General features: G+C 39.6%; 1 protein-coding gene and 2 long non-coding RNA genes across 3 annotated transcripts; 2 read left to right on the forward strand and 1 right to left on the reverse strand.

Moving 5' to 3' along the window:
- Positions 1-1,518: 1,518 nt before the first annotated feature.
- On the reverse strand, positions 1,519-2,592 carry LOC126597003 (uncharacterized). Its single transcript, XM_050263756.1, has one exon. It carries the CDS (start codon positions 2,343-2,345, stop codon positions 1,524-1,526), a length of 822 nt encoding a protein of 273 aa, XP_050119713.1. The 5' UTR covers positions 2,346-2,592; the 3' UTR covers positions 1,519-1,523.
- A 17,917-nt stretch (positions 2,593-20,509) lies between these two features.
- Positions 20,510-21,906, forward strand: LOC126597007 (uncharacterized). Its single transcript, XR_007614098.1, has 3 exons — positions 20,510-20,679; positions 21,017-21,338; positions 21,427-21,906. It is a non-coding gene; the product is annotated as an uncharacterized LOC126597007 (long non-coding RNA).
- Positions 21,907-21,917: 11 nt separating this feature from the next.
- On the forward strand, positions 21,918-22,612 carry LOC126597006 (uncharacterized). The gene is made up of 3 exons (XR_007614097.1): positions 21,918-21,938; positions 22,033-22,258; positions 22,353-22,612. It is a non-coding gene; the product is annotated as an uncharacterized LOC126597006 (long non-coding RNA).
- Positions 22,613-22,939: the final 327 nt, after the last annotated feature.

Raw genomic sequence — 22,939 nt, forward strand, 5'->3', positions numbered from 1 at the left:
ATCCTAGGTAGCGAAAACGGTCGCTCTTTGGTATTTCCTGATCTCTGATCCTCACCCCTAACTCATTTTGGCCTCCATTTGCACTGAACTTGCACTCCATATATTCTGTCTTTGATCGGCTTAAGCGAAGACCTTTAGATTCCAACACTTCTCTCCAAAGGTTAAGCTTCGCATTTACCCCTTCCTGAGTTTCATCTATCAACACTATATCGTCTGCGAAAAGCATACACCAAGGAATATCATCTTGAATATGTCCTGTTAACTCATCCATTACCAACGCAAAAAGGTAAGGACTTAAGGATGAGCCTTGATGTAATCCTACAGTTATGGGGAAGCTTTCGGTTTGTCCTTCATGAGTTCTTACGGCAGTCTTTGCTCCTTCATACATATCCTTTATAGCTTGGATATATGCTACTCGTACTCTTTTCTTCTCTAAAATCCTCCAAAGAATGTCTCTTGGGACCCTATCATACGCTTTTTCCAAATCTATAAAGACCATGTGTAAATCCTTTTTCCCATCTCTATATCTTTCCATCAATCTTCGTAAGAGATAGATTGCCTCCATGGTTGAGTGCCCTGACATGAACCCGAATTGGTTGTCCGAAACCCGTGTCTCTTGCCTCAATCTATGCTCAATGACTCTCTCCCAGAGCTTCATTGTATGACTCATTAGCTTAATACCCCTATAGTTCATGCAATTTTGTACGTCGCCCTTATTCTTGTAAATAGGCACCAAGGTGCTCTTTCGCCACTCGTTTGGCATCTTCTTCGTTTTCAAAATCCTATTGAAAAGGTCAGTGAGCCATGCCATACCTGTCTCTCCCAAGGCTTTCCACACTTCAATCGGTATATCGTTTGGGCCCACTGCTTTTCTATGCTTCATCTTCTTCAAAGCTACAACCACTTCTTCCTTCCTGATTCGACGATAAAATGAGTAGTTTCTACACTCTTCTGAGTTACTCAACTCCCCTAAAGGAGTACTCCTTTCATGTCCTTCATTAAAAAGATTATGAAAATAACCTCTCCATCTGTCTTTGATCGCGTTCTCTGTAGCAAGAACCTTTCCATCCTCATCCTTGATGCACCTCACTTGGTTTAGGTCATTTGTCTTCTTTTCCCTTGCTCTAGCTAGTTTATAGATATCCAACTCTCCTTCTTTGGTATCTAGTCGCTTATACATATCGTCATAAGCCGTTAACTTAGCTTCTCTCACAGCTTTCTTCGCCTCTTGCTTCGCTCTTCTATACCTTTCACCATTTTCATCGGTCCTATCCTTGTATAAGGCTTTACAACATTCCTTCTTAGCCTTCACCTTTGTTTGTACCTCCTCATTCCACCACCAAGATTCCTTTTGGTGTGGAGCAAAGCCTTTGGACTCTCCTAATACCTCTTTTGCTACTTTTCGGATACAGCTAGCCATGGAATCCCACATTTGGCTAGCTTCCCCCTCTCTATCCCACATACACTGGGTGATTACTTGCTCTTTGAAAATGACTTGTTTTTCTCCTTTTAGATTCCACCATCTAGTCTTTGGGCACTTCCAAGTCTTGTTCTTTTTTTCTCACTCTTTTGATATATACATCCATCACCAACAAGCGATGTTGATTAGCCAAGCTCTCCCCCGGTATAACTTTGCAATCCTTACAAGTTATACGATCCCCTTTCCTCATTAGAAGAAAATCTATTTGTGTTTTTGACGACCCACTCTTGTAGGTGATCACATGTTCTTCTCTCTTCTTAAAGAAGGTGTTGGCTAAGAAGAGGTCATATGCCATTGCAAAATCCAAGATAGCTTCCCCATCCTCATTTCTCTCCCCAAAACCATAGCCACCATGAAAACCTCCATAGTTGCCTGTCTCCCTGCCCACGTGTCCATTTAAATCTCCTCCTATAAATAACTTCTCCATCTGAGCAATTCCTTGCACCAAGTTTCCAAGGTCTTCCCAAAATTTCTCCTTCGAACTCGTATCCAACCCTACTTGAGGTGCGTACGCACTAATCACATTGATGAGTTCTTGTCCTATTACAATCTTGATTGCCATGATTCTATCTCCTACCCTCTTGACATCTACAACATCTTGTGTCAAGGTCTTGTCCACAATGATGCCAACACCGTTTCTCGTTCTATTTGTGCCCGAATACCAAAGCTTAAACCCTGAGTTTTCTTGATCCTTTGCCTTAAGACCAACCCACTTAGTTTCTTGTAGGAACATAATATTTATCCTTCTCCTCACCATAACTTCCACTACTTCCATAGATTTTCCCGTTAAGGTTCCTATATTCCACGTTCCTAAACGCATTCTACTCTCTTGAACTCTACCCTTCTGTCTTAGCTTCTTCACCATCCCCCGTCTAATAGGATCAAAGTACTTCTTTTGTGTGTCCTGTGTAAAGTTGATAGGAGCATATGCTCCCAAACAACTTTGAGTGGAGTCGTTCGAAAAGAAGTTTCTATGGCCCCCTTGCTCATTTAACACTGCATCTGGGTGCCGATGGAGATACAGCGACCCTTGCTCACTTATCACTGTGCTCGGGCCACACAGCGCGCCACTTAGGGGTGACGTCCTAGCTTTAGCGCGATTTCGTTCTGGATTCATTGTCATAAGGATTTGACGTAACTGTGGAGTGCCACAAAAACTACATATAGTTGTTTAAAACATACCTAAGCTCAATACAATTTCTCCATCAATAATTTGAAGAGGCAAGAGGCACCATGTGATCGGCCAACAATTTGACAAAAAACTTGTCCCAACCTGGAAATCAACAGCAACAATAGAAACGAAGACCTTAAATTTCTTGTCCTAGCGATTGGAAGATGAGGATAAAATATTGAAAACAAACTCACCTTAAACTTCTTGTCCCAACAATTGCAAGATGAGAATAAAATGTTGAACACAAACTCTATAAATTTGGACCAAACGTTTTCGTCAGTTTCGACAAAACGTTCACAAATTCTGAAAACGAAGATTGAAAATAAAGAGCCGGAACCAAATCCCCAAACAAACCAAAACCCAATTTAATCACAACTATTCTGTGCCCAAAACAACAAAGGATTCGACATGCAGACAACAAAGAAAGAAAACCACATATTCACGACGGAGAAAACAAAGCTGAAAGGTAAAGTGAAGGAGATGAAATCAAACCATCCAGATAAACGATGGCCAGCACCTGGCATTGATGGACAAAAAGGACAAATAACTGAAAAAAAAAAAAAAAAAAAAAAAAAAAAAACAGTGGAGCTAACAAAGTAAAGCCTGAGGGCATTTTCGCCCTTTCACTGTTAATGAACAGTTGATGTGAAATATTCTAACACTCAAATTGAAACCCTATTAAGATAGCTGTAGTATATGAAAGTAGGGATCGTTCTAGACCGGGGATTAACTAGGGCTGCTAATCAACACAAATATGACTCAAAAACACAAAACTAAACTTAGAAACACAAAACTAAACACTTAGACTTAAAACTGACTCAAACTACTCAAAATAGCACAAATAAGTGAAATTGACTCAAAACTGACTCTAAAGAGTGAATTGGATGAATTTAAGACTATTAAGACTCAAAACACTAAATTGGACAGATTTAAACACTTTTCTAACTAATTTAACACACTTAATTAAAAGGGGGATTGATTTGGACAAAATTTAACTAAACTAAACAGACTGCAAAACAAAGTAAATTAGGTGATTTGAATGGTGAAAACTTAGCCAGAGGGTCCTTCTCCATAAATGAACCATATGCAACATAAATCGATTTCCACTATTGTTTCTTTAAACCATGAATCACAATGCCCCAAATTAATTGTGAATGCACTAATTAACTTTCAAATTCCCTAAATTCATTGAATTGAATGGATAACGCATCGCAACCAAATTATTTTTCTCAAGTTCCCTATATGAACAGCATGATAGAGATACATTCAAAGATCATTAAGCTCCATGAAAATCATAAGCATTGACAAGGCAATCATAACTATGAGATGCATGATACTCTTGCCAAGAATTTACTTAACACAATTGTGACTAGCAATCTCCACTACTTTTAATTATAAGTTCATAACGATTATGTGAAATTCCTTTATAATTTAGCATCAAATCCCTGCATACAAACTAAGTATGCGTCCTTAATGAACACACAAGAATAGGTTCTCAATAACATAGATAAGTAAATCACATTCATGTTTTACGAAACAATAACTGAAAGTAATCAATTCATATTAAACATATGTCCATGGATTCGAATTCACCTCTAACTAAAAAGGAATTTAGTTCCTCATGTTCATAATAATTCAAAAGCAAAGTAAAATAAACATGGAAACGAAACAAGGGAAGAAAGAACTCTTAGAACTCCAATGGTTGCAGATGGCTTGCGGCACAAGGTCTTCCTCCTCCAATGGAAGCCACGACAAAACTTCTTCTTCTCCAAGGTTGCGACTGAATGTGTTTCCATGATGTAGAATTATATGGGGGGTGGTGGTGTGAAATTGTGGCTGAAAACATATATTTATAGGCTAGGGTTTCCACAATTTATGAAGGGAAAAGGCTTAGGGTTTGCGGCACAAGACTTGGCTCAATCCAAGAGGGGAAATAACTGGGGTTTCTAGCAGATTTTTAGGGCTTCTAAAAGGGGATTAGGCACCACCTTTCTAGGGATTCTAGAAAGGGTGGTGCCGCATATATTTAGGGATAAGGGTAAACCTTCTAGAAGGGTATTTGTGCAAGTTTCTAGATGGGACAAGGGGGAAGGACACGACACCTTTTTAGGGATATGTTATGGCTTCTAGAACCAAGTATTTAGGTCCCCTTGCAGCTGATTACTTCATCTTCCAAGACTTGAACTAATTTATCCATCTCTTTGACACCCTCCTAGCTTCATTTGATCCTCAAGAACATCCATTCCTTGTGCTCCACATGCATGCAATCCACTCCAGCCCAAAATTGCTCTAAAGTGCTACAAAATGCACTTTCTTGCCAACTTTGCCAATTAAACCTACAAACACATGAAACTAGCTTAAATCACTATAATAAACACAAACTAACTATGAAAATGCAAGAAAACAAGCTAGCTAAGTCGCATAAATATGCTCCTATCAACAGTGCCGGAAAACTGAGTTTTATTATATGTATGATTTATGTTACCCATTTATAATTTATATTCAAACGACCCAAGTAGTAAATAAGTAAGGCTAGTGATACTAATTTATATTAAAGTGATCCAAGTAGTAAATAAGTAAAGATAGTAGTATTCATTATTTACTACCACATTCAGATTATAAAAGGTCAATCTTTATAAGTCTTTGATATCATTTTATGACAAAAAGACTGCTACTTTATTTGTTTTGTTGTGAATTTATGTTATGTTTTTAATTTGCATTGAATTGAGAGTTTAAAGGTTTTTAAAAGAGTTATAAATATGTGAAGTTTAACGGAGTTCTATGGAGTTTCATAGACTCCATGTGAATTCATTCAAAATCTTAGAAGGAGAGGCTTGATTTCTTAAAGCCTAAAATTCACTATAATATCGTTCTTAATCCATCGAAATTCTTAATTTTTTAAAAAACTTTAAAAACAATTCCTAATTAAATACACATAGAGTTTTATGCACTACTTTAAAATCCTGATTGAATACATCTAAATTTCTTTGGAGTTTTATGAACTCCTGAAAAATTTTGATTATATACCCATGGATGGATTCACTTTGTTGATGCACAAAATCAGTGAGGACTTTGGTACAACAAAAAGTGTTAAATTTGTGACATTCGCTAGATTGCTTTGGTCAAAGACAGGGAAGCAAACACAAGATGTACGTGGTTCACCCAGATTGGCTACGTCCACAAAGTAGAGGAGTTCTCATTAATTGTGAAGGGTTTACACAAGTACATAGGTACAAGCTCTCCTTTAGTGAGTACTAGTGAATGATTTAGTACAACTGACATTCGGAAATATTGTGAAAGAATGATCTCTATTTATAGAAGAGAGTTTCTAGTTTCATTCTAACATTGACATGTGTCGTGTTGTGATTGGCTTCTAATGTTGACACGTGTCGTGTTATGATTGGCTTCTGATGTCGACACGTGTCGCACTGTGATTGGCCTCCTGGTTGGAAGGAAACTCTTCTGGGTCCTTGACAGTATAACATTGACCGGTGCTCAGTAGTTTCGGGATTGGTCAAGTATGGTACAAACAATGCTCCCCTAAGTTCCCGAGTGAGGGAAGCTCCTCGATTAAGGACTTGCAAGATCCAAGCCATTGAGTAATCACGAAACTTCTAAGTACCGAAGTGTGGTATTATTTTCACTTGCCTTATCTGTCTCATATGTACATGTGGCATCTTCTCTGGAAGTACTTTTCCTCCCTCTAGGGGTGGTATCTTTAACTGATGAAGATGCACAAGGTAATGTATCAATTTCACTTGAAGCTTACTTGTAGTTTCGGGCTTGGTTAAGTGCGATACAAACCCTATAATAGGAGTCCCCCAAGTCGCCAAGCTAGGATATTTGCTGAAGGAGGTAACAGACAAGGTAAACAATCAGACTTCCAAGCAAGCAACCTGGATCGGAGGTTCGACTTCGGCTTCCGGTTGATTGTTCTCATTCTCCTTGTGTCGTAAACAGCAACCAAGATAAGGAGAAGCAAATGGAGAAGAGATGATATGAGATACTTTTGCTTTTGAAGAAGTAACTTTCCATATGCTTATTCTTAAACTGGGCTGGAGGGTTTTCTAGTTTCCTCTAAAGTATAAGACCGACTCAAGAATTTGAGGGTCATAACAAGTCCATCAAATCTAGAGTACGTTCGACCTTAATGAAATTGGATACTTTGGTTGTCGACAAAGTAGTGGGTATGGTATGGCAAGGCTTTGCTATTTGGCGATGGTGTCAACGAAAGGTTGCTGAAGCTTCTCGAGTTCTTCGGATAGGGCAGCGATGCTGGGTTTGGATTTGATTTAGACTCCTCTGTCTGGGTTGTGTGGTTCTGCAGCAAGGGCATCATGTTGTAGTGATCTGTTCCAGCTCATTATTGATCATTTTGCTTCAATCTTTTACATCATTTGTCCCCGATGCAGGAGTGGAATGCAACCTTTGCATTTAAATGGTCATTCAGAGCACTACTTCTCAGCGGCTCATCCATGCATGGCAGCTTCAGTGTAAAGCATCAATATCGTATCAACTGTTCTGAGGTATTTGCCAAATGATTTTGTGACCTTGACAATAGTTGAGGATGAGTACTCAAGAGCAATGTTAGGAAAACAACCATGCAAAGATTCCGGGCAATCAGTTCCAGATCGAAAGTTTGATTTCAGGTTCCAACTGATTGCGGTTTTTCTGCTTGTCCTGCAGGTAAGAACAAGGGCAAAGAAAAAGACAGGGAAAAAGCATGATATGGGATACTCTTGTTTTTAACCCTGATGATATGAGATACTCTTGCTTTGGTGTGGCTGGTTTGCATAGGTATTAATGAGGGGGAAGAAAGCTGAGTATTTCAAGAGGCTTCGTTGGAAGTGTCCTCTCAGTTATGAGGAAGGGTTGAGCATTTTTGCAGGTTTGCCTGTCCGTGGAGGATGGAGGTCAACATATATAGGAGTCTCCCTAACAACAAGTAGTAATGCTATTCTTTTACCCTTCTTGGTCATAGCAATGTAGTGGGAGCTGCAAGCTTCACGTGTTTTAACTTTGTCAAAGCACTTTGAACAAGTGGTCTGTGGTATCAGGAAAGCTGATGTTGGGTATAAAGATTGTAGACAAGCTTTATCCAAGGAAATCTGGCTCTCAAAGTTTGGAGAACGGTGGCTCTTTGGTTTTCAAACAGGCAATCATGTTAGGGATCTGGCTCTCGAGATTCGGAGAACGGTGCCTCTTCGATTTTTGAGAAAGCAATCATGTTGGGAGTCTGGCTCTTGAAATTCGAAGAGCGGTGTCTTTTCGATTTTTTAGAAAACAATCTTGTTGGGAGTCTGGCTCCCGAGATTCGGAAGACGGTGCCTCTTCGATTTTTGAGCAAGTAATCCTGTTGGGAGTCTGGCTCTCAAGAATCGAATAGCGGTGCCTCTTCGATTTTTGAGCAAGCAATCTTGTTGGGAGTGTTTTCTCGAATATGAGTAAAGGTTGGGCATTTTTGCCAGTCTGCCTTGCCACGGAGCACGGAGGTTGACACACATAGGGACTTTGCAGTTATCAAGCAGTGGTGTTGTTTCTTTACCCTTGTGGGTAATAATAGGGTAGCTGGACCTTCAAAATTTATGTGTCTAAACTTTGTCAGAGATCTTTGGCAAAGTTATCTGTGGTACCCGAGGAGCTGATGTTGCGTGTGGAAAATGGTGCCTTTTCGAAATCCGGAGAGTGGTGCCTCTTCGATTTTTGAACCAACGACCATGTTGCCCTTTCTTTTATAAGGGCACCAATTATATGCAAGAAGTACATTCAGAGAGTTATTGCTTGTAGGAATTTTCCCCTTATTTTTGTACTTCGGAGATTTATTGAACCTCATTTCTCCTTCATTATTTCTTAAATGTATGGCCCATCCGACCGTCATTTTGACTTGAGCTTTGGTGAAGAGGCAGATATGTCTCCTCAAGACAACATATGGCGCCCATCCTTCTTATCCCCTACTGGTTCTCTTACCGTTTGAGACTTTGTGATGAAGAATGATATGACCGCTGCGGTGGTGGCCAGGAACCTTCTCACTCCCAAAGATAACAAACTACTTTCCAAACGGTCTGATGAGTTGGCTGTTAAGGATTCCCTGACTTTCAGTGTTCAGTGTGCAGGTTCTGTGTCTAATATGGCCCAACACCTATTTGCTCAAATCCGTCAAGTTGAATCATTGGCGGCTGAAGTGATAAGTCTTAAACAAGAGATTAGAGGGTTCAAGCATGGGAATAAATAGTTGCACAAGCTCGCACATGACTATGCTACAAACATGAAGATGAAGATTGACTAGATGCCAGAATCTGATGGTCAGATTTTACTTGACCATCAGAGGTTTGTGGGTTTGTTCCAAAGGCATTTATTGCCTTCGTTTTCTAGGGCTGTACCGCGTAATAAAGCTCCAAATGATCAACCTCTAATGCCTCCTCCTTCTAGGGTTCTGTCCAGTACTGAGGCTCCGAATGATCACCCTTCGGTGCCTTCCTTTTCTGGGGCTTTACCGATTGCTGAGACTTCTCCTAAGCAATATTTGTGAAGGCTCCCTCTTGTTTGTTTATTTTGACTCATGTATATGTATATATTTGTAACTTATCGGAGATATCAATAAATATGCTTTGCTTCATTTCAACGTATTGTGTTAAATACACCAAAGCCTTCTTCACTAAGTTCTTTGAATTTTTTCTTTTGTTGAAGCTTGTATGTTGAAGGTTTTGTGAGTGAAGCATGTAGGTTGAGGTAGTGTTCCCTTAATTTCCCGAGTGAGGAAAACTTCTCAATTGGAGACTTGAAAAATCCAAGTCACTGAGTGGTCGCGAGACTTCCGAGTATCAAGGTGCAGTAGCATATGGTAGGAGTTCCCCAAGTCTCCGGTCGAGGGAGTTGACGAATGAGGTGTCTTGCTAGTAGCCAAGCGTCTAAAGTAACAAAACTTCACCATTTTCCTTTCTAAGTGGTAGCCCAAAACTCCTCCTTCATATATATTTGTTATGAAAATTGTTAGGCCCAAAGAAGAAGGGGCCTAGGCAATGTTTTTTTTTTTTTTCGATTTTTCGAATTTCTGAATTTCTGAATTTTTGAATTTTTGAATTTTTGAATTTTCGAATTTTCGAATTTCCGAAAATATATATATATATATATATATATATATATATATATATATATTAAGCTTTGTAGGTGAAGCTTTGGTGTTGAAGCTTCGTAGGTGAAGCTTTGAGGTTGAAGCTTTGTTGGGTACTATGAATTGATTTTACTTCACACTATCTTGATCAAGAGTGTGTGAAGCTTTTATAGGTGAAGCTTTTGTGTTGAAGCTTTTGTGGGTGAAGCTTTTATGGGTGAAGCTTTTATGGGTGAAGCTTTTGTGGGTGAAGCTTTCGTGGGTGAAGCTTTCGTGGGTGAAGCTTTTGTCGGTGAAGCTTTTGTCGGTGAAGCTTTTATAGGTGAAGCTTTTGTAGGTGAAGCTTTCGTGAGTGAAGCTTTTGTGGGTGAAGCTTTTGTCGGTGAAGCTTTTGTGGGTCAAGCTTTTGTAAGTGAAGCTTTAGTGGGTCAAGCTTTTGTAGGTCAAGCTTTTGTGGGTCAAGCTTTTGTGGGTGAAGCTTTTGTGGGTCAAGCTTTTGTAGGTCAAGCTTTTGTGGGTCAAGCTTTTGTGGGTCAAGCTTTTGTGGGTGAAGCTTTGGTGTTGAAGCTTTTGTGGGTCAAGCTTTTGTGGGTCAAGCTTTTGTAGGTGAAGTTTTTGTGGGTGAAGCTTTTGTCGATGAAGCTTTGGTGTTGAAGCTTTTATGGGTGAATCTTTAAAGTTGAAGCTTTGTAGGTGAAGCTTTGGAGTTGAAGCTTTATAGGTGAAAATTTAGAGTTGAAGCTTTTGTTGGATACCATGAATTGATTTTGCTTCACACTATCTTGATCAAGATAGTGTGAAGCTTTTGAGAATTTGTAGTTGTCCTCCATTGATGAAGCTTTTGTTGGTGAAACTTTTGTAGTGAAGCTTTGTTGGATACCATGAATTGATTTTGCTTCACACTATCTTGATCAAGATAGTGTGAAGCTTTTGAGAATTTGTAGTTGTCCTCCATTGATGAAACTTTTGTGGTGAAACTTTGTTGAATTTCCCAATTTCATTTCTTCTTCTTCTTTTTTTTTTTTTTTTTTGGAAAACTAGAAATTTGTTGAATTTTCTTCTTTTTTTTTTTTTTTGGAAAATTAGAAATTTGAAAATGTGGGAGAGACAACATATACAAATTTTGCTTCCACACTGTTAAGCAAGAGATTGTGATGCAAGCCACACCTTGTAGTAGTCGAAGGTTTGGATGAACCATATAAATTGAATTTGCTTCGAACAGTCTTGATCAAGAGTGTGTGAAACTTTCTACGAGTTGTAATTGCCCTTCATTGATGAAGCTTTTGTTGGCACCATAAATTGGTTTTGCTTCACACTGTCTTGATCAAGAGTGTGTGAAGGTTTTGAGAATTGTGGTTGCCCTCTATTGATGAAGCTTTTGTTGGCACCATAAATTGGCTTTGCTTCACACTGTCTTGATCAAGAGTGTGTGAAGTTTTTGAGAATTGTGGTTGCCCTTCTTTGATAAAGCTCTTGTCGGCACCATAAATTAGTTTTGCTTCACACTGTCTTGATCAAGAGTGTGTGAGGCTTTTGAGAATTGTGGTTACCCTCCATTGATGAAGCTCTTGTTGGCACCATAAATTGGTTTTGCTTCACACTGTCTTGATCAAGAGTGTGTAAAGCTTTCTACGAGTTGTAGTATTTGCATTGTTACGGAGGGGAAATGTCTGAAGCAGATGCAAGAGGGCTGAATAACTTGATCTTCGTATGCCATGCACTGAAGTTGTTGTTGGCTTTCAATAAGACTTTGTTGGTGACTATAACTCTTGTTGGGCATAAGTGCTCCCCTAGTTGAGTTGTCAAGCTTGACGGTTTTTGATTATTTGTGAATGCTAGGAGTTCACATGTACAAGTTGTACCACTCGTCTACTGGTAGGTGGAATATATGGTGAGTTGCTTTCATCACATGGTTGGTGGTACGAAGGTAAGTTCCTTCATCACATTTCAACACATTTCATCACCTTGTTGGTGGCATGAAGGATAGTATGAGTTGTACATTTCATCACCTGGTTGGTGGCATGAAGATGAGTTCCTTCTTCACCTGGTTGGTGGCATGAGTGGCAAGTTGCCGAATGATATTAGAGTACGGGTTGTACATTTCATCACCTGGTTGGTGGCATGAAGGATAGTACGGGTTGTACATTTCATCACCTGGTTGGTGGCATGAAGATGAGTTCCTTCTTCACCTGGTTGGTGGCATGAGTGGCAAGTTGCCAAATGATATTAGAGTACGGGTTGTACATTTCATCACCTCGTTGGTGGCATGAATGAGAGTACGGGTTGTACATTTCATCACCTGGTTGGTGGCATGAAGATGAGTTCCTTCTTCTCCTGGTTGATGGCATAAGTGGCAAGTTGCCAAATGATATTAGAGTACGGGTTGTAGATTTCATCACCTGGTTGGTGACATGAAGGAGAGTACGGGTTGTACATTTCATCACCTGGTTGGTGGCATGAAGATGGGTTCCTTCTTCACCTGGTTGGTAGGGTGAGTGGCAAGTTGCCAAATGATATTAGAGTACGGGTTGTACATTTCATCACCTGGTTGGTGGCATGAAGGAGAGTACGGGTTGTACATTTCATCACCTGGTTGGTGGCATGAAGATGAGTTCTTTCTTCACCTGGTTGGTGGGATGAGTGGCAAGTTGCCAAATGATATTAGAGTACGGGTTGTACATTTCATCACCTGATTGGTGGCATGAAGATGAGTTCCTTCTTCACATTTCATCACCTGGTTGGTGAGAATAAGGGCAATGTGTCGAGGCACATTGTAGCAAGTGTCGAAGACACAAAGTATGTTGAACCCTTTCAAAGCACAGTTGACTTATGTATGGATGTGTTGGAATGTATGATGTTTATGTATGAATGTGTTGGAATGTATGATGTTTATGTTGATTGATATGAATGATGCTTATGAATGTTTTGCTATGCATGAAGGGATCCATGCTTTTGATATGTGAACCATGTTGGTTGTAACACTTAGTATCACATACTTTGTGTCAAAGTATGCATGTTGAAGCTCTGAGTTGGAGTATAAGGGTAGGTCAGTGTAGACCAAGTGTTCCAATGCTAGGAACGCAAAAGACTTAGAAGAAGTTGTCTAAATTCTCTTTTCTTTAAATATTTGTTGAATGGCTTGTGTAACAAAAGATCTCAAGCGGTTGAGAGTCAAAACATTTGTAATGTATATGCCTTCTTATAATAGCATTTTCTTCACTACCGTGAAGGCCTTGAGGGCGATCTTGTCATCTGCCTCAGCGCAGCGAGAATACTCATGGCTAAAGCGACCAGCATACTCTCGTAGTGACTCATCCGGCTTCTAGCTAATAGTGTACAAGTCATCTGCAGAATGCAAGCGATCGGTCTGGAAGATGTGTTGAGAGACAAACAGTTTCCTCAGTTCCTCAAATGAGTCTACTGTCTCAGGTGGAAGACGGCAATACCAGTTTAGAGCTCCACCAGAGAGGGTGGAGGGGAAGAGAAGACATCGCTCTTCGTCGGTGTGCATCTGATATGCCATGGTGGACTCAAAGAGGTTAAGGTGTTCAATTGGGTCCTTCATTCCAGTATAGAGTTGTAAACAAGGCTTTTGTTTTGTCTTCACTTGAAAGGGGTGTCGAGGATCCTCCTTATGAGAGGGTCAAGCCTGGGTTGGTTCCAGTCAGGTATCTCGGCCTAAAGTTCGGCCTTCAACTTGTTTACTTCCTCAATGAGCTGTAGGACAAAGGGGTCCTGAGTGGAGTCATGTACCACTGGAATTTTCTTTCATAAGTCTCCATTGCCTCTTGGAAGTAGGAAAGTTTGAGCAAGGGCGTATGGTTTTTTCTTGGACACGCCGTACTAACTTCTAGGGCGAGTCTGTCGGAATACCTCAGAGTCCCCTATACCTTCAATTTCCTCTAGGACCTGTCGTTCCTTCCTTAGATTGGCAGCTGGCCTGGATCTTGGAAAGGGACCGATCTTTCAGAAACCCTTAGGTCATTGATCTTCGAGCATATGTGGAAGGGATTCTCTCGACGTTACTTTAGGAAGTCTTAGCAGTCACGATAAATGGCTTTCGATCATTCCAACCCTTCTGCAAGGAGGTGTTTTCCTCCACTTCTCCTGCTTCGGGTCGAAGCATCTGGGTTGAGAGAAGTCTCATGTTGATCAATGTTTTAATGATTAGCTTGCTCCTCATCAAGGATACCCATGTCGAATGGAGGTGACCCTTCGTGTTAGGGGATACCCAGATGATGGTTGATGTCCACAGGGGCAATGAGCTCACGTGTTTGAGTACGCCTAGTTTCGTGGAGTGTCTTAAAGAGCTTCTCATACTGCTCCTTGAGAACCTCATTCTTCATTACTATCTTGTTGTTCTGAGCTTCTAGCTCATCGACTTTAGCTTGAAGAGCAACCCTTTTTCCTTCCTTCTTTCGTTGCTTCGCGCTAGGTGCAAGAGGGATGTAATTCTGTGTGTTGTGGCTTCCTTCGCTCCCCATGTTGGAGAGCGATGCCTGGTCAAAAGAGAGTGTACGAATGGTGGAAACCAGCTTGGCAAAGCTGAAGAGAGTGGGAATAAGTGTCGTTTCCCACAGACGGTGCCAAATGTTGATGCACAAAATCAATGAGGACTTTGGTACAACAGAAAGTGTTAAGTTTGTGACCTTCGCTAGATTGCTCCGGTCACTAGTGTGGATAAGTATATAAATGGATAGAGACAGGGAAGTAAACACAAGATGTACGTAGTTCACCCAGATTGGCTACGTCCACGGAGTAGAGGAGTTCTCATTAATTGTGAAGGGTTTACACAAGTACATAGGTTCAAGCTCTCCTTTAGTGAGTACTAGTGAATGATTTAATACAAATGACATTCGGAAATATTGTGAGAGAATGATCTCTATTTATAGAATAGAGTTTCTAGTTTCATTCTGACATTGACACGTGTCGTGTTGTGATTGGCTTCTGATGTTGACAACAGTTGCGCTATGATTGGCTTCTGATGTCGACACGTGCCGCGCTGTGATTGGCCTCTTGGTTGGAAGGAAACTCATTTGGGTCCTTGACGATATAACATTGACCGGTGCTCAGTAGTTTCGGGATTGGTCAAGTATGGTACAAACTCACTTAAAATCTTGATTTAATACCTTTGAATTTATAAACTTATTTAAAATCTTTTAAACTCCTAATTCAATACGATGAGTCGTGATAGTTTCTTTCAACGCTCTTTTATATGCTGCATAACAAGTAAACCAAACCAATAGAAGTTATATGTATTAAGTAGATGTTTAATATTTATTCAAATATTATTTTTTTGAACAAACTTATTCAAATATTATTGGATCTAAAACTTGTATGCTTTTTTACGAGCATCACAAATAGTTTAAGAACATAGTGCGAGAACTGAAGTATTTTTGTGTTGTAACACTGACATTTGTTTAAAAGAGCATCAGTTATGGCGTTAGGGTGTAGAGAAGTCTTGAGCAATGAACTTTAGTACTCCTTCCGGCAGGCACTTACACATAGTGTTGATGTATAAGCATTTGGCTGGGTCAGGACATTCATTAGATGTTTGCAGGGAAACCTCACTATTGCACCCCTTGCTTCTTCTCCAAATTGCAAACCTACCATATCATTTTTCCTTGAGTAATATTAGAATTGCACTTTTCTACTTAAATACTAATTCTTGAGGTTTTTTTTCCCTTGATCAATATTGTCACATCCCGGCCCGGGCCCCCACCACATCCCGGGCTCGACTCCATGGTAGCACGATATTGTCCGTTTTGGACCCCGACCACGCCCTCACGGTTTTGTTTTTGGGAACTCACACGAGAACTTCCCAGGGGGTCCCCCATCCTGGGATTATTCTCACGCGAACTCACTTAACTTCGGAGTTCCAATGGAACCCGAAGCCAGTGAGCTCCCAAAAGGCCTCGTGCTAGGTAGAGATGAGAATATACATATAAGGTTTACAGGATCCACTTCCCTAGGAGATGTGGGATGTAACAATTAATTTGGTATCAGAGCCAATCCCTGACTGGAAGTGTGCCAACGAGGACGTCGGACCCCTAAGGTGGGTAGATTGTAACATTCCACATTGCCCAGGGGAGTGGATCCTGTAAGCCTTATATGTATATTCCCATTTCTACCTAGCACGAGACCTTTTGGGAGCTCATTGGGTTCGGGTTTCATAGGAACTCCGAAGTTAAGCGAGAAATTGGTCAGAGCATTTCCAAGATGGGTGACCCATTGAGAAATTCTCGTGTGAGTTTCCTTAAACAAAACAGTGAGGATGTGGTCAGGGCTCAAAGAGGACAATATCGTGCTACGGTAAAGTCGAGCCCGGAATGTGGTGGGGCCTAGGCCGGAATGTGACAAATACAATCTAAGCAATAGAAAGCAAAAATACATAAAAATGTATAATTCATCTATATAGGTATCCTCGTGTGGTAAAAAGTATTGGTGAGAAGTATTTTACCACATGCAGCAATCAAGAGCATAAGGTAGAAAGCTAACTTGAGTAAACCTTTCTCCATATCTCTTCGATTTGTTGATAGATAGAGGCAAAATTATGATGATTTGGAGTTACACTTTGCTATTAAACTTAAGTTTATGAGTTACAAGTGTCTCCAAAGCTACAATTATATAGTTGTTGGGAATTATTTTCTATAATGGTACATACGTCTCGATAAAAAAAAATATCTTTAACAAATTGGTTGCTGCATAAATTTATAAAGAAATCGATTCACCAAAACATTATGGTAAAAATGTTGACAAAATCAGATTCGCATTGAAGCTATATGATTCTTAAGTTACTAGTGCTCTTAAAACTAAAGATTTTATATACCTACATGGATTAATTTCTTTAAATGTGCCTAGAGACAGTTGGATCCCATTTTGTATTATGTTCTACAAGTGTATTCGACAAATTAATTAAACTAGAATGGTAACTAAATTGTCATGATCATAATGCAAACTATATGAATTATCTCGTACCAATTACCACAGACATGTGATAAGAAGCTAGTAGAAAATAAAAGAGGGGACTACGAATCGGTAATACAATTGGTAGATTGGATATAGGTTGGGTTAGGTAGGATTGGGCTTTGTGGATTTGGGTGGGATTCGAATTTGGGATTTGATTTTAGAACTTGGGGCTAGGAGGGAACCCACGTTTTTAGGTTTGGCTTCTAAATGGACTGAAGTGACCAACTTGCTAACTTTTTCAAACAAATGTCATAATACAATTGTTGAGACCAATATATTGTTTGAGTTTTTGAGTAGAAATCTCATTGTCCCACATTGCTCACACCAAAAGTTTCTCACACTTTATAACATTTTTTCCTTCTTACCAAGTGATTGAAAAAATGGACTATGAAAAGCTAATTTGGACTTGAACCTTGGGTTTGGGTTTTAGGGATTGGGCTTGGACTTTAGTATTAAATCCAATAATTAATTTTTATTTAATTAATCTTTTTATTTTTTAATAGACACATTTTTCCGAATGAAGTCTGAGAATGTTTGAGGACATCTGAAAAAGTTAGAGGAAAAGATGAATACACAAATCTGCACATCATTCATATTGTGAGAACCACAAAGAAATTCACTAGAAACTAATTTTTTCGGTCCTGGAATCCTAGTTTAGATCGTTGAATTCTGGTGAAAGCAAACGCATACAGAACTATAAGCACAGAGCATGAGCGAATTTTTATTTCAAGAATATTGCGGTGTGCAAGCCTCGATCTTCATTTTATCTGTTTAACATTAATTTCAATTTAAAATTAATTTCGTTTATTCCTACTACTTAGGTTCAATTTACTTTTATTGTTTATTAGCATATTTAAATTCATTTATGTGTGTGTGTGTGTATTTATTTATTTATTATTATTTTTTAATTGATTGTTGACAAATATCCAACATGTCTCAAATGTCTCAATTACCATCTTGATCCCTATATAGCTATTGCTGAACAATAAACATTGATTCAAAAACATCAAGGATTTGAGATTGTAATTAGAAAATGATGGAGAAAAATATAGTAGATGAGGCGAAAGTAAGGAAAGTAAACTGGCTTTACTCGCAAGTTTAGAATAGTTTGTGCAAGTACGAGGCTAATCTCATAAAATTTAATGACAAAAAAGATCAAACTAAATTAACAAAGTAAGGAAAAACTACCACCAACCTTATTTTTCTCGTGTTTTGTATGCAAGTTCATCTACTTTTAGATTTCATAATGAAGACTCCACACAAATTCATGGTCAGACACACATACCATAAGTTTTCAAAGTCTGAAACCTCTTCATTGTCAAACATAGGTTCAGGTACTCTTAACATGCAAACAACCCTTGGTCAAGATTGATTTAATAAGTAGAAACAATAAGGGACAATCATCTTTTGATCTAACGAGGAATCAGTCTTTAAGAGAAGCAATTACAATTCTAGATCTTCCAGTGAGGGTTTTAACTAAAAAGCTAGTAAATAGTTCTTTTTCTCAATCCGTTAGTTTCGATCTGGTCTTAGCTTTCCACTCTAGTTGATCGAGATCAATACGACGTCCTCATTGGCCTTTGTTTGTACCATACTTAGGGCCTCCATATTTAGACCTCGTATAAATACTCGGGGACTCAAATGTAATTATGTAATAAATGAAGGGGCAAATATGTAATAAGTGAGGAGCCCTTATTCTATAAGGGCACGTTTGTTTGACAGGATTAGCAAGGCTTGGACTGGACAGGACTATAGTCCTGTGTTTGGTGTGCAACCGGATTAGCTTTAATGAGCTTAAGCCGGACTCGGTCGGACTAAAGACCTCCTTAGGTGGTCTTCGCGAGCAACCCCAAAACCCAGCGGATTCGTAAGCCAGAGCAAGCCGAGAGAGTTTCTGCCTTCCCTTCGTTCCTTCGTCCCTTCCTCCTGTCTTCCCTCGTCCTCATCTCTACGTTCCCTCTCATTTTCGTTGCCGTGCTCTCTCATCTTCTTCCTCCTCACCCTCCTCTGAGCGCCTTCCTATCTCTGCATCTGCTCGCCTCATCTGAGTTGAACGGTAAACTTCGATTCTTCTATTAATTGCATGTATTTGTGTTGTAGAAGGTAATTTTACTGAGTTTTATGTGATTTGATTGTTTTGGGTTTGATAATTTTTGAATCATAGAGATCTGCACTTGAATAAATTAGAGTTTTGATATTTAGGTGAAATTGAAATTAGGATTTGGGCTTTTCATAAGATGAGATGGAACTTGGGAATTTAGGATGTCAATGTTGTAAAACTTGGAAGTCCTACCCACATGTTGTTTTCGATTTTTAAAAATTGGGGTTTCAACAATGGGAGTACTTTGTGCTTGTGTGTGTGTGTCTGCGTGTGTGTGTGTCTCTGTGTGTGTGTAGTGTATGTAGTGTGTGTATGTATGTACTGTGTTTTGCAGTGTGTATGTATGCAGGGTGTATGCAGTGTGTGTGTGTAGTGTATGTAGTGTAGTGTGTGTGTGTAGTGTATGTAGTGTGTGTATGTATGTACTGTGTTTGCAGTGTGTATGTATGCAGTGTGTGTGTGTAGTGTATGTAGTGTGTGTGTAGTGTATGTAGTGTGTGTATATGTGTAGTGTTTGCAGTGTGTATGTATGCAGTGTGTGTGTGTAGTGTGTTTGCAGTGTGTATGTATGCAGGGTGTATGCAGTGTGTGTGTACTTGCAGGGTGTGTGTGTAGTGTATGCAGTGTGTGTGTGTGTAGTGTATGTAGTGTATGCAGTGTGTGTGTGTAGTGTATGTAGTGTGTGTGTGTAGTGTATGTAGTGTGTGTATATATGTACTGTGTTTGCAGTGTGTATGTATGCAGTGTGTGTGTGTAGTGTATGTAGTGTGTGTATGTATGTACTGTGTTTGCAGTGTGTATGTATGCAGTGTGTGTGTGTAGTGTATGTAGTGTGTGTGTGTAGTGTATGTAGTGTGTGTATATGTGTAGTGTTTGCAGTGTGTATGTATGCAGTGTGTGTGTGTAGTGTGTTTGCAGTGTGTATGTATGCAGGGTGTATGCAGTGTGTGTGTACTTGCAGGGTGTGTGTGTAGTGTATGCAGTGTGTGTGTGTAGTGTATGTAGTGTATGCAGTGTGTGTGTGTAATGTATGTAGTGTGTGTGTGTAGTGTATGTAGTGTGTGTATGTATGTACTGTGTTTGCAGTGTGTATGTATGCAGTGTGTGTGTGTAGTGTATGTACTGTGTGTATGTATGTACTGTGTTTGCAGTGTGTATGTATGCAGTGTGTGTGTGTAGTGTATGTAGTGTATGTGTAGTGTATGTAGTGTGTGTATATGTGTAGTGTTTGCAGTGTGTATGTATGCAGTGTGTGTGTGTAGTGTGTTTGCAGTGTGTATGTATGCAGGGTGTATGCAGTGTGTGTGTACTTACAGGGTGTGTGTGTAGTGTATGCAATGTGTGTGTGTAGTGTATGTAGTGTGTGTATGTATGTACTGTGTTTGCAGTGTGTATGTATGCAGTGTGTGTGTGTAGTGTATGTAGTGTGTGTATGTATGTACTGTGTTTGCAGTGTGTATGTATGCAGTGTGTGTGTGTAGTGTGTTTGCAGTGTGTATGTATGCAGGGTGTATGCAGTGTGTGTGTGTATGTGCAGTGTGTGTGTGTGTATGTATGCAGTATGTATGCAGTGTGTGTATGTATACAATGTGCAGTGTGTGTGTGTATGCACTGTGTGTGTGAGTGTGTATGCAGTGTGTGTGTGTGTATGTATGCGGTATGTATGCAGTGTGTGTGTGTGTGCAGTATGTGTGTGTGTGCAGTGTGTGTATGAGTATGTATGCAGTGTGTGTGTGTGTAGTGTATGTATGCAGTGTGTGTGTGTGCAGTGTGTGTATGAGTATGAGTATGTATGTATGCAGTGTGTGCAGTGTGTGTATGAGTATGAGTATGTATGCAGTGTGTGTGTGTATGCACTGTGTGTGTGAGTGTGTATGCAGTGTGTGTGTGTGTATGTATGCGGTATGTATGCAGTGTGTGTGTGTGCGCAGTATGTATGCAGTGTGCAGTGTGTGTGTATGCAGTGTGTGTGTGTGTGTGTGCGTGTGTGTGTGTGTGTGAGTATAAAAACAGAGTGTGTGTGTGAGGGTAAGAGTGTGTTGCACTCTGTCCCCGTGTGTGTGTGTGTGTGACTGTGCAGTGTGTGAGTGTGAGTGTAAGTGTGAGTGTGAGTGTGTGTGAGTGTGAGTGTGTGTGCAGTGTGTGTGTGTGTATGCAGTGTGTATGTGTGCAGTGTTTGTGTAGGTATGTATGCAGTGTGTGTGTGTGTGTGCAGTGTGTGTGTGTGTGTATGTATGCAGTATGTATGCAGTGTGCAGTGTGTGTGCGCAGTGTGTGTGTATGTCCGTGTGTGTGTGTTAGTGTGAGTGTGAGTGTGAGTATGTATGTGTATTTTGCACATTTGTCCATGAGTGTGTGTGTATGTACTTGGTTTATAACCATGATATTACAATGTGAATGTTTTGTATGGTGTGGGGTTGATGCTGAATTGCAATTTTTTGTGGTTGTTTGTTGCAGAGAAGAGGAGCATAAACAGAAGGCTAAGGCTAAGGCTACTGCATTACAGGTGTCCTTTAATTTCCCTCTTCACATGCAATGCCTAGGAATGATAGCAATCCTCATACTATTGTTTTTTTTTTTTTTTGTTTGGATAGATATGGATCGAAGGAAGCTTTTATTGATCTTATTGTTAGAGATGTCTTATTTGGAGACAATTTGTATTTGTACGATTCTTGTGGTGATGATGCTACGTGGCAAACAGAGACATGTTGAACGACCCACATTGACTAACCGTTCACTTATTAGACGAGAGATTAGTTTGTGTTATCTGAATGGTATAATAGGGAATACTGATACTGAATGTGTCAACGAATTGAGAATGGATAGAAGGACTTTTGGCATATTATGCGACTTACTTCGTCAAGATGGGAGGGTAAAAACTGATGGTTTGGTGTCTGTAGAGGAACAGGTGTGTATGACTTTACAAATATTAGCACATCATACTAAGAATCGTAGTGTTGGCGGTAGATTTTATAGGTCGGGAGAGACTATAAGTAGGTATTTCAATAGCGTATTGCAAGGAATTTTGCGATTACAAGGTATCCTACTAAAAGTCCCCCAGCCTGTGCCTATTGATTCTACATATCCTAGGTGGCGATGTTTTAAGGTATGATGAGAAATTTTTTTCATTTTCCCTAAGCTTTAACTCTTCATTCCCTTTGTATAAATTAACAAAAACTTTTTTATTTTTTATTTTTAAGAATTGCTTGGGAGCATTGGATGGAACACACATTGATGTGCATGTACCTGAAATTGACAAACCAAGATACCGAACAAGAAAGGGTCGAGTCGCAACTAATGTGTTAGGTGTGTGTTCAGGAGATATGCAGTTCATATATGTGTTTCCGGGGTGGGAGGGTTCCGCATCAGACTCTAGAGTGCTACATGATGCAATTAGTAGGCCTAATGGTTTTAAGGTACCAGCGGGTAAGACTATTACTTAGTCTCAACTTTGTAAGTTAGGTTTAGTTCTGTTTGTCAACTACAAAACACTAATAAGGTCTATTTTTTTTTTCATTAGGTTGTTATTACCTTGTAGATGGTGGTTATACAAATGGTGAAGGATTCCTTGCACCCTATAGAGGAATACCTTATCATTTATCTGAATGGGAGGGACGAACACCTTCTAATAAGGAAGAATATTTTAACATGAAGCATTCTAAGGCAAGGAATGTAATTGAACGCTGTTTTGGCTTGCTAAAAGGAAGGTGGTCGATACTAAGGAGTCCATCTTTCTATCCGATAAGGACACAAGGTCGAATAATTACCGCTTGTTGCCTACTACACGATCTTATTAGGCAAGAGATGTCTGTAGATCCAATGGAGAATTTGCCAATAATAAAAGATGGACAAAATACAGAAGAAGGTGAATATGTTGGTAGTGTTCAAACATCGGACCAGTGGACTGCAATGAGGAATGATATGGCTCAGGAAATGTATAATGAGTGGAGAGCAATTAGGAACCAGCAACCGAACTAGCTATATGTGTTAATGATAACATTTTATTTTAGTATTCCTTTTTATCATGCATTTGTTAGATATTAGCACAATGATTGGATGGTATGCAAATTAATTGGATATTATGCAAGTTGATTGGATATTATGCAA

The sequence above is a fragment of the Malus sylvestris genome, chromosome 13 (genome assembly GCF_916048215.2).
Source record: "Malus sylvestris chromosome 13, drMalSylv7.2, whole genome shotgun sequence".
Lineage (NCBI taxonomy): Eukaryota > Viridiplantae > Streptophyta > Magnoliopsida > Rosales > Rosaceae > Malus > Malus sylvestris.

Excerpts from the sequence above, each read along its gene's own strand:
- LOC126597003 (XM_050263756.1), bottom strand. The coding sequence starts at position 2,345 with ATGGTGAAGAAGCTAAGACAGAAGGGTAGAGTTCAAGAGAGTAGAATG.